The 18,413-nt window shown below is 38.5% G+C and overlaps 1 protein-coding gene across 4 annotated transcripts in view; it reads left to right on the top strand.

Annotated features, from left to right (window-relative positions):
* CREB5 (cAMP responsive element binding protein 5) overlaps positions 1 to 11,260 on the top strand; it is a 381,416-nt gene extending 370,156 nt beyond the window's left edge. For 3 of the 4 annotated variants that reach the window (XM_037027440.2, XM_073238663.1, XM_073238664.1), the window contains 2 exons: positions 3,875 to 3,983; positions 4,879 to 11,260. In XM_037027440.2, coding sequence (XP_036883335.1) covers positions 3,875 to 3,983; positions 4,879 to 5,042 — 273 coding nt within the window. In that variant the 3' untranslated portion in view covers positions 5,043 to 11,260. Of the gene's footprint in view, positions 1 to 3,874; positions 3,984 to 4,546; positions 4,576 to 4,878 lie in introns of all 4 variants that reach the window. The other variant, XM_073238665.1, reaches the window with a different exon arrangement.
* Positions 11,261 to 18,413: the final 7,153 nt, after the last annotated feature.

The following is an 18,413-nucleotide window of genomic DNA, read 5'->3' as shown; positions in this document are numbered from 1 at the left end:
ATAGTATTAAACATCTCTATAGGCGTGCTACTTCATCCCAAGGCAACGTTATGTGTTTAAAAACAGATTAATCCAACTGCATCCACCCCCTTACGGTCCCCATTCAAATGACTAAATGCTTTAGAGTAGCAAACCCAAACTAGCTAGAAAAATAAAAAAATGAAGGGCTGACTTCAGCAGGAGAGTCAATACTGATTATTAATATTTTGGGTTTGCAAAGTACTTCTATATGAAGACCTTGAACTATTATTATAACCTACACAGGGGAGTAAAAAAAAAAATGGTGACTTGCCTCAATTCATAAAGCAAGGTAATTCAGAATAAGAAAACGCCTTTCAGAAGTCCTGGTTTTTATTTCCCTACTAGAGCCATAGGCCAAATTTGATTTCTTTCATGCATTTTGAAACATTTACTATCTGGTTGTTCTCTTTCAAAATGAATTCAAGGTGGTTCTACTTACGTTACCTTGAAAAGGATTTTTATTCAAAGCGTGGTCTAGTATTTGTGTATTTCCTACATCAGTCAGTCCATCAATATGGAAACGTTAAGATGATTATGCATGTGCACAGCATACATTTGCTCTGCTTTCTCTAGGGCAGCCATTCTTGATCTTTCTTAACCTAAAAGCTCCCCTATAGGATCTGATACAGGCTCTATAAATTCTCTGAATAATATGGACACTTAACATGGACACGAAATTTTATGCTGTAATGAAACTATAAATGTTGCTTGGAATCTGATTAGATTTGGAAGCACGAGGTGCTAGAACTGGATCCCTTAGGAAATGTAAGACTTGAAATATAAGCATGTGTTAGAATAGCAAAAGTAGTTAACTTTAAAGAATAAAATATCAAGTCCTTCATTAGATTATTTGGTTATTAGCTTTCTCAATAGAAGGCAACACATAGAGTAAAAATCTTGCTGAAAGAAACTAGAGAACTAGTCCAACCATCTTTTTTTATACTACTTGTTGTGGCAGTTTGGGAAGCCAAACCCTATTATTCTCAACTCCTAGTTGAGAGTTCCTTTTTTTCTGTGGGAAGCTGCCCCATAAACTTCCGTTGCTTCTGTGGCCATTAGACTCTTACTTAACCCTGATCAGCATCATAGCTAAATGTGTATGATCTAAACAAGAGGCTGATTGTTCTCTACGGAGACTATTAATTGGCATTCATTTTCCAACCATAACACAGCTAAATAACATAATTACTAACATATTGCACTAAGAAATACGTCCATATTCACATATATCTTTAAATGATGGTCAGTTGTCATACTACTCTCCAGGTTCCTACTTTTTTACAGACCCTCACAACTCCCAAAGCCTCGGTTTCTATATTACAACATAACTGTCTATTATTGCTATACCTAGACAAATAATGCCACCGAAGTCATTTATTTTGTATGGGATTATAGGCCGGACACCACATATGCTGTTCATAGTGGTGACTGGTGCTTTTATTCTGACATGTCATGGAAGCAAAAGTTTTATTGTAAAACAGTTTGGAGCATACCAAGTACTGTAGACAGTGAGCCCTTGCAATTGTGAAACCCACATGGAATTCAAAGTATTTTCTTAAGGAAGGGACAGTGAATACTTCATATCTGGGAAGTTGAACTCTCCCTAGAAAAGATGTGACTGCCCAGCACATAGTGAGGTAAGAAATGGAGACTAAGATCAACCGCTCCAAGATGGATCCAAATGAGTTTTTATTTTTTTTCTTCCAGAAGTACAAGAAAGCAGGAGAATCCTGTTTTGTTTTAAATACCTTCCTTATTTGTTGTTTCCTAGGTCACAGAAGAAAAGTTTGGCAGGATTCACTAAAAACTGGAGCTTGACTCCATCTTTTAAGAACCCCTGTCTGCATGGTCTGGAGCTGAGGGCCTCTCCTCAGGGTACAGGCATCTAGCAGCTGTGGTTTCAGAAAAATGACCTTTCTATAGTCCAAATGTAAATACAACTTTTCATCTGGACGCCAAGAAAATATATATTCACACATTTTAGTTTTCTTTCTCTCCTTTTTTTCTTTTGCTTTTAACCAGGGGTTGCCTTCTATTTAATGGTCTGATGGTAACTTTCTTTCACACATGGTATTTTTAGGAGAGGGGAGCTGGGAAAGCAAGGAAGAATGTCAGAATTTAAGTGGGTATAAAATCAGACAGAAAAGAATGAGTGTTTAAGGCAAAAATATATTGTCTTCTAAATAAAGTTGTCCCATTGACCCCAGAATTGACAAGGATCAGTTTTGGCTTTGACTAGGCCCGTTATGAGTCACCCTTACTTGGAGGTAGGAGGTACAGTTCACTTTCGTGAACATTCTCAGAGCTAAGAGAAATTTTCCCATGCAATTAGGTGATTTATTTTTCATTAATGCTGATTTTTCAAATAGGCATTTTTATTTTGTGAGGTTTGGAGGAGAATGACAAAACATTTTGTAGATGAGGTTTTCAATTATTTTGTGATTTATATTACTCAGCATTTGATTGCTTATAATGTATTTCGCAAATGAATTTGGAAATGGGAGGTATTCTTTTAAACACGTTTCAAAAAAATTTTTTTAATTAACTTCTAGAATCCCAAAGTTGCTTTTCTAGGTGATAAATACATGCCTGAAAAGCTAAGTTCATATTACAAGTATAGCTATAACTTAATGACAGCAATGTTCAAACATGCTTTTCTGTATGCATATTTTTTAAAGTCTCATACTAGGGAATATAATGCCGGACAGCCACAAATGAACATTGGCCAGAAAGAGGGTATTATTTATCACAACTGTAAAGGCTTATTTGAGATAGTGGTGTATTTACAGTTTACTTTTATCAAGTGGAAGCACCTTGGAACCAACCTTCTGTTCTACATTTGTATTTGTAGACAAAGATGCCAAGTGCTTTACTTTACAAAGCTGTGCACTTGTTTTTGTGAATTACTACATTAAAGTAGAAATTTGTGGCACTTACCTAAGTAAATAAGAAAAAAAAAAACCAATGCACAATACACAACACCCTGATCCTGTGGGAGAAAAGAGTTTATAGACTAAAATCAGCCCACCTAGTTAATGAACCAATGAAATCAGTTCAGTCGTGGCCCCCAAACGTCACTGCTTTTGCCTCCTTGGGCAGATCTCATCCTAATAGATGATCAGTATTTGCTCGGTGTGATTCCATGCCTTCTGTTAAATGGGTGCCAGGCAGGGAGGATATGCTCTGTTGAACTCTATAGCCCATATGGAACTTCTTTGGGAAAATCTGAGGGTAGATTAGTCATTTTATTCAGAGGACATTTCAGTTCAAAGCCACTAATCCTGCCACACACAGTTTCCCAATGCATGCCTCCCATTCACCTTCTCACCCTGAAGGTCAACCTGAGCTTGTAATACAGTGTGAAAATGATTATTATGATTGCTGATTTTACTGAGTGCTTAAGAATTATTAGGCATAGTTTGAGGGTTTGTTTTATATTTATCATTTCATTAATCCTCTCAACCTAAAAAACTGTGCTATTTTTACCTGTCCTTTAGACAAGGTTGCCAGAGTTCAGGTGGGTATGTTATGTGCCTGGAGTCACCTAATAAGTATAGAGTGGACACTCCCACCCAAGAAATGTGCCTCCACCACCTAAAGGATGTATGCTGGACTTTTAATAGGATTCCTCTCTTGAGTTAAAAGCTAGCCTCTTCAGAAAGCCTCTGGTAAATGTGAGGGCCAAACTGAAGGCACGCTACAAATTTACAGGTGAATCCCATTAAAAATATTCTTACTATCATTCATACATAACAGAAAAGCTTGACAATTTTGCTTTTGAAAAGCAGGGACCTGGGCCTTGGGTTTGTATTCTCTGGTATTCTCAACATGGCTTTGATATGTGTCTTTCCAGAATGAAGTGTCCATGTTGAAAAATGAGGTCGCACAGCTGAAACAGTTATTGTTAACGCATAAAGACTGCCCAATAACAGCCATGCAAAAAGAATCTCAAGGATATCTAAGTAAGTCATTGGCTTTTTTGCTTTTTTTAGTGCCCAACTTTTTGCCACTAATTTTGCAATGAGTTTTATTGAAAGAGCAAAGGTAAAGTGTAGATTGCACACCAAGCAGATATCATACTAGAATTCTTCTGTGGCTTCCAGGCTATTGCACCAGGGGGAATATCTCCTTTCTGGCCCCTGTCCCTCGCCTTGCCCACCACATCCTGATAATTTCTGGCTAGACTTTCACATTGTCAAATCCTACCAAATACCAATTCCACAGCCAGTAAGAAAAAAGTGGCTTGGTGGAGCCCAATTCCCAGCAGGCTAGCAGTTGTCCAGAGAAATCCGTGGGCTGGGGAACAGGCATTGGTGAATGCTTCAGAACATGCTGCATGTTATTTATGAGGCTGAACAGCTGATGGCCTTGTCTCAGTTTGCCAATATGTAAAGCAGATCCCTTTTTCTAGACCCCAGTTTCTGCATCTGGAATGTCAATACGTTGAATGCTAGTTGAGTAGAGGATGGTGGGTGGGACAGGGATTCATGGCTGAAGGTCAATTTATTTTCAAATAATTTTTTAGATTGAGCAACACAGATTCTCCCACCACATGTGAGTATTTTTCCACATTTGATATATGGATGGCTAATGTGAAAATACAAGATGGGGAAGTTCATATACCAAGACTCAAACACATAAAATCATTTTTGCTGGTGTAGAAAGCATGGCTTTGCTTGTAGCTATAAACTGGGAAGGCATAGCTTTGTGACTACAGTTTAAAGTTTTGAAATTAACCTCCAGGAGAAAATGCGTGAAATGCTTCTATTTCTAGTAAACATTTAGTGATATTTTTCTGAGTAGTCCGCAAGTCCGCCCAAGAAAGCTCTATCTGTGTGCGTGTGTGTTTTTTCCTAGGTCCAGAGAGTAGCCCTCCTGCCAGCCCTGTCCCAGCTTGCTCTCAGCAGCAGGTCATCCAGCACAACACCGTCACCACTTCCTCGGCAGGGAGCGAGGTAGTAGGAAGCTCCACCCTCAGCCAGCTCACCACCCACAGAACAGACCTGAATCCCATTCTTTAAAATCCACGGCTCAGACCTTGCCTCCAAGAAGCGCTGTCGTCTATCACGCGTCCTTTCTTTTAAGGGCATTTTTAGAATTAACTCAGACCTGGAAGACTCCTCAGCCCTTCAAAGACTGGCTTTCATTTTTACAGTTATTATGGAAATGTTGTCTTTTATACTTAGTTATATAAGAAAGAAGGGAGTTATGCAATTAATATCTATCAGTTTGGGAAATGCTTTGGTGCTTTTCTCCAATTTCCTGGTACCAATTACTTGTTTATAAACTGAACTCTTTCTGTATATAGTCATAGTTTCATTCTTATCAGTCCAATGTTTGCCTGAAGTATTGACTCTTGTTAAACCGCAGCTTTTAGCCCGAATGAGGCATACCTAGATGCCAAGTAAACAGACACAAAGTAACTGGGTGATGAGTCTGAGGACATCATGACATGGGGTTGAGTTTGTGCTGTGATGTCACCAGAACCCCAGATAAACACAAAGCCTTTTCCATAACTGTTTTTCTCTTAACTATAAAAAAATTATAAGATCCACTGATGTCCAAATAAAACCATCAAGCATCTCACCACCTTTCCTCCTCTGCTTGGCCCACTTCCTTGAATGCCCAATTTTCCTCTCCATTTCCACTTTTTCCTGGGCTCCCTGTTGAGTCTTCATTTTTACTTTGTCCATTTTATTTCCTCCCCCTTTAGCATTGCATGTAAAGAAGAAAATAATGTTTAAAGGAAAGAAAGCAAACCTCAAAAATGCGGATCTAGCCATGGCTTCCCTCACCCATGACCCACAGCTGGAGTTCATTCAACTCTTGCTTTTTACAAAATAGTAACTGGGAGATGTTTAATGTGCCTGATTTAAGGTTTTTAATAATCAGAGCAAATAAAAGGTGGCTTAGCCATAGGTGAAGCACTGTTGAATGCCAGCTGTGGAGACACCAGGGAAGGGAACTTTGTAAGCCTCGATTGTGAAAGTCCAAATTATGATGCGGGGCTATAACATCACACCCTCGAATTACAACTGGTTTTATATGGCCTGTCTATAACGTTGAAAGTCTGTGTACTATATAATAATTCAGAAGGGCTCTATTCACTACACAGATTACATTGCTAATAGCCTAAGACTTTTTTTTCCTTAAGTCAATGGAACCAGCTTTGCTGTTCTGGTGGGTAAAGTAGACAAACTACTGGCGGGGAACAAAGAGAGAAAGAAAACCTAATGTTTCCATAGGGCTGCTTTCAGCCATCCCACAACAGTTAAAGCACTTTCTGGCTGCTGAAAGAATCCCATGGATATAGCCACTCCACTCTTCACATCTCTGATTTATATTTTCAACGACTTTCAAGGACTTGCCCATTATAAAAAGCAGATAGTCCCAAACCACAGTTGTGCCTCCTTGAAACAAGCCATTCTACTGTGCTAATGTTTTAATATAGCATCTCACAAATAACAGGGGCTGATGTTTCTCTCTAGCCGTCTAGACAGGTGCTGGTGTTTCATCTCCATTTGAATGCTTGACCTCCTAACACAAGTGTGTATATGTGTGTGTGAGTGTGTGCATGGGATTTAAAAGAATTGTATTTTACAAAAGGTGTAGCTTTTTATAAGAGTTCAGAAAAGGGAAGGACGTGTTTTGTTTTGTTTTGTTTCTCACTATAGTGTAAGAATCTATTTTGGAGAACAAAAGAAAATAGGGTCATGAAGCATGATTTTTATAACTAGTTTCGGTTTTATCTAATAACTTACTTTTTAAATCAATATTTATCAACAATCTTTTCACATATGCAGTGCTTTCAAAAGAAAGTTCTGAGTGTCCAGTGAAACTCATGACTGGATATATAGTCTAAAAAGTGAAACAAAAGCAAAAACAAAAAAACAAAAAAAAAGAGAAAAAATGCAAATGAAAAGGATTTTCTATTATATTTTAGACAAACATATCATTTAGGTATTTTAAATACTGAATACATAGTTGTTTTGTTTTATTTTGAATCTCAGAAGTAATATAGCCGACTGGTTTAAACTAACTGGCTTCCTAAGAAATATTTAAGAGTTAGCTAAAAAAAGTAGTTAACATTCTTATCTATTTTGACAACAAAATTGATTGTTTCAGAACTCCTTCTTAGGACCATCTGCATGTCTCCCTAAAAAGGAAAAAGAGCTCATTGAAATGTTTGGTTTTTAAAATTTATTTTATTTTACTTTTTACTTTAAGTAAACAAAAACTTCTCTTCCTTTACTGCATGCATAGCACTTAATGAAATGGATTTTTTTAAAAATCCAGTGGTAATATCAAAGTGTCCAGGGAGTGGGCTGTCACTAAAATTATGGTTTACTTTCTGTTCCACCTCTTGATTGAAATATTTAGTTGTTAAACTGAAAGCCTCTGTAGCTAAGAACTTGTCGGAGTTTTCTTAATTCAGCAACTTGACAGTTTGACTGATGTGCATTATATATAGCTCAATTATGTCTGTTTTTTATGCTAAGCAGGCAAACCAACCACACACGTTAGCAAATGGGCCTCAACATATAATTAGAATAAACTGTCTTCTTGTTGTACTCCAGGCCTTCAGGGATGTTCATTAGCGCTGTGAAAATACAGAAGGTGGGAGAAGCCAGCTAGCTGTCAGAGCCTCTTGAAGTCCTGAACAGAAAGGCTCAGTGGTCAGACCTGCCAGTAGGCTTATCAATATTAAGTATTTCACTTGAAGGCCCAGCCTTCGCCAGACCACGGAATACTCAGTCGGCCTGAAAAATCCCCCCTTCTTACCAATCTGGGAAAACATCTCTCTATCCCATTTTCTTCTCCCACTCAATTACCAGCTCACCCATCCGTATTTTCACAGATCAGTTGTAACGACCTTCAGAGCACACCATGAGGAGGCCAGGGCCCTGGTGTACTGCCTCGCCCATGTGGTTTTTTAATTGGTAGGAACTGGCTTTGAAGTCACTGCTCGCCTACCTGGAAGCTTCTCCTGGGCCTCCCCTGCCTATGCAATGGGAGTTAACAACTTAGGTACATCTGAGAGTGTCTCTACCAGGTGAATCCTCAACTGCACGGAGGCATCCACATCTTGTTTTTCCTTTTAAGACATTTCTCCACATATGATGTGGGGATGGGTATCATGAAAATCCCAGCCATGGATGAATGTACTCATTTGAAAACCCAGTGTTAGGTTGGATGTTTTCCCTGTCCACTCCCACTCAACTCTCTCCTACCTCCGTGGCAACGTATGCAAGTCACAGTCTTAATAGGGCCTGTGGGAGACAAGCGGTTTGTGCTCTGTCACCGCACGCATTGTTATACTCAGGGTGACTTAGAGCAAATGCTCTTCGGAGCCTATCCAGTCAATGAAATCAAATGCAGCACATGCTCCAAATAGAGGGGTGGCAATGGTGAATGTTCAGGGGGTTGGTGCCTGTTAGGTAAGTGAACTTTAGTGTGTTAGTTGAGTTTATCACTAAAATCTTAAACCACCTGGGGTAAAAGACCAGCCTTTGGCTGGGGGGTTTTAAGCATCAGTAACTGCTATAAAACTAGCCATCCAGTTAGGATAGAATATGCTTCTTTCTGGTTAATAAAAACCATCTAAGAAAATATATATGTATGTATGTGTATATACAGTGGATTTCAAGGACCAAAGCAAAATTTGAACAGGAATCTATTAATTTAGAATTTTATAAAATATTTATTAATAAATGTTATTTTTAAACATTCCATTTGAACAGTATTCTTCTGTAGGATCTACTTGTTTTTAAAGTGTTAGTTCCTAATAAACTACTCTAATTGTATCTTCATTTTTTCAGGGTTTCAAATGGCTATTTTCCATCATTCGGTGGAAATGTTTGCTTAGATCTCTGTGCATAGAAATTTCAAGGATTTGTATTGATCTGTGAGTTATTTTTTAATCTATGTTCTGAACGGTTTTTAAAAACATTTTTTTCTCTTTTAATTTTAAAGTAAACTCTTTCTTTTAGGAAGCAGAGCTCAGCTAAAGGGAATTAGTAACTGTAACTGGAACAGCTTTCTTAGAAAAGTGTGAACCCACTTCCTCTCTGCTTCTCTCCCCGCCACCCCACTTGCCTAGAATGCCTTGCACTATTAGCCTTCCTCAGTGCCCTTTTTGTCCCTGCCCAAACAATGTGCAGTAGCTTTAAGCCATTCAAGTTCCATTATGCAGTATATCTGAGAAGGAAAAGGAAACAACACATTTGAATTTGAATGAAACTGTGCCTATGCGAACCATAGCAGTTTAGAATCTCTCTTCTGCTTTTAAAATAATTTATATTTTAAAATTGCACTTTAGCTTTTTTGATCCTTTTCTATTTCTCCTGTTCTCTTTCGCCCTTCCTCCCTGTCCTCAAACTTGGCTTCACTCCCCACTGTGGCACTTCCCCACCCTTTCTCTAAGGCTCTGAGCTGCATCATTTAAAATACAGAATATTTGCACCAGGTACATTTGCAAGCGTTCATTGGTAGCATAGCGAATATGTGTTTCTCGCATCAGCCTAGATGAAGCCTGCTTCGAGAATACCAAGAAGAGCCAGTTTATATTCTTTATCTCTTTATTCATAGCATGTTTTTTGAAATGGTATATTATGCAACAGATGTGAAGCAGCAGCTAAGCTACCCTTAAGATTTTTCTGTCTCATCCTCCAAACCAAAGTGTCCTGAATGAGCCAGGAGACTTACTCTTGTGCGTGTGGTGCACGTTAGGCTGTGGCCCTACCATTGTCTTGCTGAGGCTGCTGAAACGACTGGCAGGGGCCCTATATATTTCAGTCCTTGGTCTCAAAACTACAATGTTGCCTTGTACCATAATTAGGGACAGCACCTCTATTTCACAATTATAATCTAAGAAAAGACAAGAAGACACGGAAGCAATAAACTTACAAGTAAAAACCAATACCAAAACAGATAAATGAAAAGAAAGGAAGAAAAATGTCCCAGCTTGTTGTGAAAATGAAAAAGTGGATGTCCATTCAAAATATTTTACTATTCCTTCTGGAGTTTTTCAGTGATGTAGTGCTTATAGCCAAATTGCTTAAAGAATGTTTATATATTTTTTTCCTTATAAATTGTCTATTTTTTAAAAAAAACTATTTAACCACAAGTTGAAGAGGCGGGTAAGGCCAGATTGCCAGCATTTGTTGAAAGATTAGTACTCTGAAGTGGTATTCTGATACCTTTCCAAGCTTATGATCAGAGGAGAATCAATAATTATCAACTGTTATATAGACCAACTTACAATATATAGCTTATTAGAAGCCAGGATTTAGAAAGCTCTTCTGAAGTCATCAAGATTTTCTTACACTGAGTTTCATATTATAGAACTTTGTAGGAGTTTTTTTTAAACAGAATCATTTTAGCCTCAGGACTGAGAATGTGGAACCTGAATAAATTAGCTTTAAAATCATCATTAAAATCTTATGTGCAATAAGCTCATGAGATTCTAGTTTGCTCCTTTAGAGTACAAGTGCTTTAGACACTGCAGGAGATGATGAAAGGTATCAGCATGGCTGAAGTGGAGGGTGTTTCCAAGAAAGGACCCTTCCCAACCAGCCAGCCAGTACATAAGAAGACCTACCCACCCTCTTTCCTTCTGAGTTCTGCTAAATCACACCTGCCTCATAGAGGAGTTCTGCCTTTGAGGTTTGTCTTGGAGAAAAGATAAGCTTGAAATGTTCTCTCTGAAGAGGACATGAGGTTTGGGATCTTCTAGAAATGCCCAGAAAAGGGGCTCAGTTCAAACACAATGTTCTAGGACAATTGGAATATAAATATTGTCCAAAAACAGAACTAAAAGAAAAAAATTTAGCATTGTGCAAAGTAAGTGTTAACTAAGGAAGTCCCAAAAAAGGTGCTGTCACTTTAACTTCTGGACATGGGGGTTGTTTGTAATTGTAAACAGCAAAGCATTTGTGTTTGTCTGTCTATTTGTAAAGCAACCACCTTCCTTATTGGAAGGAGAAAAATAATTGGGGGTACATACATGTAAATACTTGCTGCAGCATTTAATATGTTTAATTTTATGTTAAGCTTTTTGTTGCATTGTGAACACATTTATTGTTATCAATGGACAATGAGTTCATTAAGACTGTTCAACTAGGTCAGATTTTTACATCTCTTTCTGCAAGAAGAGACAAGATTTTGTGCATTTGTACAAATGTTGATATCACTGCAATTCCAATATAATAAAGCACTCAAATGCAAATAATGTATGTAACCTTTGTATGATGAATTTGGGTTTGGGGATAATGACATCTATTCTGCACATGCCTTCTCATTCGTGCTAGGGTTTACTCTTTCAGGGTCACTGTCTCTAGGGACAAAAGGAGGTGAGATTTTCTCCCTCCCCAACCATCACTACACTCCTACTGCATCTTCCATTCAACTGCTCAACTGAGGCCACTAGTCTAACACATTCACTGTGGGTTAGCCACACAACTGAACTCCACTTTGGGGTCAGTAGATTTTAACAGCCAAGAAATGCAGGCAGCATAAATTCATGTTCCAAGTTATGCCTAAGAACCAAGAATCACATGCTGGCTCTCAGGCAATCAAATCCTGGAGTTCTTTGCTTGACCTCCAGAGAAGTCCTAAGGGTGGCCACAGCCCTTTGTGTGTGTGCTCTTCTAGTTATCCCCCTGCTTTCCTTTCTCTTCTTTATTCTTTTCTTCTTACTATTATCTTTTAATTTTTTATTAAGGTATTATTGATATACACTCTTATAAAGTTTTCACATGAAAAAAAAATGTGGCTACTACATTTACCCATATTATCAAGTCCCCACCCATACCCCAATGCAGTCACTGTCCATCAGTGTAGTAAGATGCCACAGAGTCACTGTTTGCCTTCTCTGTGCTACACTGTTCTATCCATGATCCCCCACACCATGTGTACTAAACATAATACCATTCAGTCCCCTTCTCCCTCCCTCCCCACCTGCCCTCCCACACCCCTCCCCTTGGTAACCACTAGTCCCTTCTTGGAGTCTGTGAGTCTGCTGCTATTTTGTTCCTTCAGTTTTGCTTCGTTTTATACTCCACAAATGAGGGAAATCATTTGACACTTGTCTTTCTCTGCCTGGCTTATTTCACTGAGCATAATGTCCTCCAGCTCCATCCATGTTGTTGCAAATGGTAGGATTTGTTTCTTTCTTATGGCTGAATAGTATTCCATTGTGTATCTGTACCACCTCTCCTTTATCCACTCACCTACTGATGGACACTTAGGTTGCTTCCATATCTTGGCTATTGTAAATAGTGCTGTGATAAACATAGGGGTGTATACGTCCTTTTGAGTCTGAGAAGTTGTATTCTTTGGGTAAATTCCAAGGAGTAAGATTCCCGGGTTAAATGGTATTTCTATTTTTAGTTTTTTGAGGAACCTCCATATTGCTTTCCACAATGGTTGAACTCGCTTACATTCCCATCTCTTTTATTATTTTTTTAGTCATGCTTCTTTTCCTCTTATACTCAGTGTCTGATCCATCAGCATGGCCATATTCCAACCCTAATTTATCGCCAACTTTACTGTTGCAGGTCTGTCCAGACCACCAGCATCTCCCACCTGGACTATTCCAATACTCTTCTAACTGGTCGCCAGAGGGAGGCTTTGAAGATGGTGGTCAGACCATGTCCCTCCCCTGCTCCAAACTAGGAGGACTTTTCCCCTCATTCAGGGCAAAAGCCAAATACTTACTACCAAGTTCTATAAAGGCTCTACATGAACTGCCTCCCCAACCCGCTGATTCCCTGAGCTCATTTCCTACCATTTTCCTTCCCTCTCACACCTCTCCAGCTCCATTAATATCTTTGAGGTTCCTCCGACATCCCTCACACCAGCCACATGAGAACATTTTCATGTGCTCTTCATTCCCTCTACCCAGAATATTCTTTCCCCAGATGTCCGCATAGCTCACTTCCTCAGCTGTCTTCCTATCAGTTAAGCCTTTCCTGACCATCCTATTTAAAATGATATCACTCTCATTCTTCATTCTCATTTGCTTTGCTCAGACTAGATTTTCTATTGCATTTACCACCATCCAACATAATTTATATTTAGTTGTTACGTTTTATTGTCTGTCTTCCCAAACTAGAATGTAAGCTCCACAAGAGCAAGGCCATTTTCTATTTTGTTCACCCTTGTGTCCCTAGTTTTAGAAGAGTGGATACACAATGGGCACACAATAAATATTTGTGCAGTGGATGATCTGTTGTTTCCTTTCTGTCTTCTTTCTTGTTCTAAGAACACTCCAACTCATCCACTTCATCTTGTGGCTCTAACAGTCATATTTTAAAACCAAGTACCAGGACATGTCATCTGACACATCACCTGACAGTGGGACAGGATATGTGAAACTGGAACAGAAACAACAATTTGGGGTGGGAGGGATGATTGCTGTTCTAATGGCAATCCCATCTGTTCCATTTACATCTAGGCCACTCACTACACTCATAGTTCCCAAGGGAGTCTTTCCAATGCCCATTCCACACTCATTTGCAATTCAAAGCCATTACTTTTGGCTAAAAAAATTGTTATGATCCCATATTTGTACTTTGAAAATAGACAACTCTAGTATCCATCCTACCTTTCATCTGTATGTGTCTCTGGAGCTTCATGTCTTTTTATCTTGAACTTGCTATTGTGGTGAGTTATTGTTTGGTTACTGGATCACATTTTAATTTGTATTACATATTTTCTTATCCAAAAAAAATAGTTTTTTTTAAAAAATAATTCCTTTCTGTCTTCTTTCTTAAGCAAAAAGGTATGGAACTAAGTATCTTCATTATGATTTGGAACCTAAGTATCTTCATTATGAAATCATAAAATTCTGGAGCCTGACGGCCCCCTTGTTTCTAATTGAAAACAAGACACTTTGTGAGACCTGTTCCCCCGGTAGTAATGCCGACTTTATCAAAAAAAGCATGAAAATGAGGCCACAAAGGAGAAAAATGTACTGAGTTTTAAATATAGAGTCTGGGTTTAGACTTGCACACTTTAGAAACTCCTTCTTTTTGGCAACTTTAGATAGTTTTCAAAATGGTTGAGAAGATGGATAAATTATAACATCTGAAAAACAGTCTTTTAAATAGTAGACCTAGAAAAATGTCACTATTGTTACTTTTATGATTATTGAAAATGGTTATATTTAAATCTGGAAATTAAGTCATGAACCACTAAGTTTTATCTTACTGTTGTCAGATGCGGTGTCTTCACTCACATCATATTTCTTTGTACCATTTGGAGGCTGAATCACAGCAATTTTTAGCAACTTCCTAGTCTCTTGAAACTGGTATTTCTACCATATAGACCCAACCAGTGTTACTGTAATATAGACCCAAGAAGTAGCCAGTTAGCTCAGTTGGTTAGAGCGTGGTGCTAATATAGACCCAATGGGCTATAAAATGTCTCCCATAAGTCATTTGCACTTTCTCAGAAAAAGGTCTGCCTATAGGTTCCTTTAAAGGAATAAAAAAGGAAGAGCTTATGTTCACAACACATTCTAATTCCTCAATATTCTTACAGCAAAAAAAAAAAATTTTTCTGAATATCTAAACATGATTATATTCCATTCACACGATAATTCCTTTCTCTACTATTATTACCTACAAGTTACCTTAAATGGAACACTCTCTATTTAAATTTGCCTACTGACTTTGATCTTAATTGACTCAATTCCTAGTTAAGAATTCTTTTGCTTAAAAGGAAGAGAAACCCTGCCAGGTAGGCCTGAGTTATGGTGGATTTCTTCTAAGGTTGTAAGAGGGGTGTAGCTCGTGGAGACCAACCAGATGCTGTAGCAACTATCACAACTCTGGAAAGTCAGTAAATAGCTAAGCTGGCTTGTCTCTGTCTCTGGCCATCTGGTTTCTCATTTTGCTCCATGTCTGCTTTCTCTCTCCTTCCCTCTCAACTGGTTTGTATATTCACTTAATTGCTTCTATGTGGGCCCATCATTTCTGCTCCAAAATGAGAGTTGCAGCCTCCAGCATATCTACAGTCTTCTAGTTCAAACACCCGACACAGACTCAGTCTCCTCCTTCCTAGTCCAGATTCCCAGGAGAGAGAATCTGTCCAAATGGAGTCACGCATGTCTGAGCAAGCAGAGTTACATGTATTGAAAGCTCCTCCTTAAGGGGGTGGGCAGGAATTTCAAAAAGGGAGTGAGGAGAATGATTACTAAAGGGGAATAGTTGTTATTTCTAAAGCAACCTCACTGAAATCTAGTCATTTACCCTTAGAACATACTAAGAGAAAAAAAAATACAGTGAGGAGATTAACACAAAGTGGGGCATAGAGTAGATGTTAACAAGTGTTTATTGAAGGAGTGAATGGTTAATTAATTCTTGTTTCACTGAAAGCTTGGAGTCGAAACAAATAGAATATTCATTATGGATTAGGTAAAAGTAAAATTACAAAGCTAAGAAATTTTTTGGATATTATGGCTCAGCTCATAGGCTATAATATCCAAAATATAAAAATTAACCATCAACAAGAGTGAGATTTTCATTTGTAATGTTTTACAATTTCCTACTCTCTTACTTTAGACTGACTGATTATACTTACACTTTCCAAGAAAAATCATTCCTGGATTTTTCTTATAATCTCCATAGGTGGTTCCAGCGCATTTGCGTTTGTAAGGATGTTGACATAATATCCCCAGGGTGAGGTTAGGAAATGCTCTTGTCCAAAAACTCCCTCTAGGTACTCTCGTAACTATCTAAAGAAGCCTTTGTGACCAGGAAACAGGGCAGTTCTTATCAACAAGCCTCCAAGAAAGCGATGAGAATTGCTACAAAGACTAGAGCAAAAGTTTAAAAGAGAATAGAACAACCTGGAGTGAGAACGAACAGTTCTTCATTTTAATACCAAATTGCCTATGAATTTCCTATATGACCTTAAACAAACAAAGATTTCTGGTCCTGACTTATGGTCTTTGTCAGTATAAACGTACCCAGAGGGAAATGGAAATCGTTTCTGTGATGCCTACCTAGGGACCTCTGCCCAATAGCGCTGTAGCTGGGTGGAGCCATGTGCCACGTGATGGCCCAGGGAGTGTGCTCTGGCCCTGAAAACATCTGCCAGATCCTCCCAACTCTCTCTTCACTCCCTTGACAAGGACCTTGCATGGGATTCCAAGGTCCTGGAGGATGAAGGAGCTCCATTTGAAAGTCACCTGAGTCCCTGAGTCACTGCATGTAGGACAGGTGCCCAGGGCTGCTGACTGATCAGAAGCAGCCATGGTGGAGTTTGTACACGCAAGAAGTAAACTTCTGTTTAGTTAACGCACTTGGATTTTTCTTTTTCTCCTCATAGCATAGCAGTTAACTAGTTCGATTAATGCAGAAGGAAGATTCACTTTCACACTTTTGTCTAATAGGAATAAACAATAATAGCAAAATAGGACTTGGAACTGGAAGAAACCTTCAGAGAACAGCTAGTTCAATGCTCTCATTTTACAGTAAGGAATCAGGCCCAGTATGGCTAAATGACTCACTTAAGGTCACCCAGTTGAAACTGGACACCATGTCTCCTGATTTCTAGGCAAATGTTTATTTTGTTTTTCCTATTGGCACTATTGGTTTCCTATTTTATTGTTCCTAGGAATTGAAGATATTATTGTCCTCCAAACTGAGTCCCTAAGAGCAAACAGATAAATTCCCTTTTAAAATAAAACAAGAAAGGGAGAGAAGATGGCATTTAACTAGGCCTCAAGGTAAGTTAAAAATACTTACACACTGATTCTCTAGTTCATTCAAATGAAAATGAAAATCTTCTGATATTGTCCCAGTTATATGGCCCGATTTGTGTGTCTTGGTAAGCAGCCTGCCTCTCAAATCCCAGGCACTTGGACTAGGAGGTCAGGTTGCTCTAAAAATAGTCTCTAAATCTAAACATTATGCATTAAACATTAATGATGGGATGATAATACATACTCAGTTGTGTCTGGGCCACTTCTTGACTAAATCAAAATAGCATTAACTAGTAAGAGATTAAACTGTTTAGATTTAAGTTAAAGTTTCCAAAACCAATCCCCCAAAGTCACTTCATTTTATTTATTTTTAAAACAATTTTAAAGCCCTTCTGAACAGTAAAGTATGGAGCAAATTCATCAGGGACAATTTTAAAAAATTGTAAATGAACAAAGTAGTAGGGAACATATTTTTAAGTGCACAAATCCCATGAGCCAGTGCAATGGACTTGAAGTCAGCATTTCCAGGCCTGAGTGCTGCTGGTTCTGTTACCGGCTGTTTAACCTGGCAAATTAGCCTCTCAAGGCCTCAGTTACTGTGTCTGTAAAATCAGGATAATAGTATACATCTCATGAGGTGTCTATAAGGCAGTAAATGAAGGTTAGCACAGTGCTTAGGAAATGTTCATTTTTCAAGTGAGGAAGTAGCTTCAGACTAAGAAACCTGAACTTCTCCTGTACTAGCTACAAAATATAATTAATGAATATGTTGACTGGAGGAAAAGTTCATGAAAGTTGCAGATCCATGAAATTAGCTGGATCTGTTTTTGCCTAACATGGATGCTGAACTCCTAACTAAGAGTTGAAGGGATTCTGCAACATCAGGAGGAAGCAACCTTACCCAATAATCTTGATTCGTGCAAGGCCATCGTCATTACACAGGCAAGTGTTCCCTTACTTGCTGGTTCACTGCTCCACAGACATACTATTTCAGTCTGTACTTGAACTAATTCCCCTTTCTTCCACGTTTTTCTCCTGGGTTATAAACAACCTGAGAAATTAGACTGGTATCTTTCTGAGTGCCTTAAATATATAAGGTGCTCAATAAACATTCATCTAGCTGTAATGAACCATAGTTTACTGGAACTGGATATATATCAGGCACCGAAAAGGGTTGAAATTGTTCAGATGAAAAAAGCTGGCATTATACGTAAAAAAAAAAAAATGACCAGATATCATCCATTCCCTAGGCTGGGGGGCTACTGGTGACTCAAAGACAGCCATGGGGATGACCAATTGCTTCCTCCTATGGTATCTTTTGGCCCAGAATCAAGGAGAAAGTCCAGACAATTAGAATTGACTTCAAAACTCAGAAATCAGTTAATAAGGTTCATTTCAAAATGAAGTCAGACTAACAATTTAGCACAGGAAAATGATGTCTATCTTAGATGTGAAAAATGGTAAAGGAAGTATTTGCTAAACCATTTGCAGATATGAACTAGGCAGTATCAGGATCACTTAAAGGAACAGAAACTTAACTCCCTTGGATAGTATGTGTCAATAGTTATGCAAGCCAACCAGGCATTTGATGGCATGGCTGTAAGATACGAAGAAAAATCAGGAGAAACAATGTGCTGCTTTAAGACTTCACCCTGCATGCCTGCTCTTATGCCCTATGCAG

This window comes from Manis javanica, chromosome 6 (genome assembly GCF_040802235.1).
Source record: "Manis javanica isolate MJ-LG chromosome 6, MJ_LKY, whole genome shotgun sequence".
In the NCBI taxonomy this organism is placed as follows: domain Eukaryota; kingdom Metazoa; phylum Chordata; class Mammalia; order Pholidota; family Manidae; genus Manis; species Manis javanica.
This window is presented reverse-complemented; position numbering and strand designations above follow the sequence as displayed.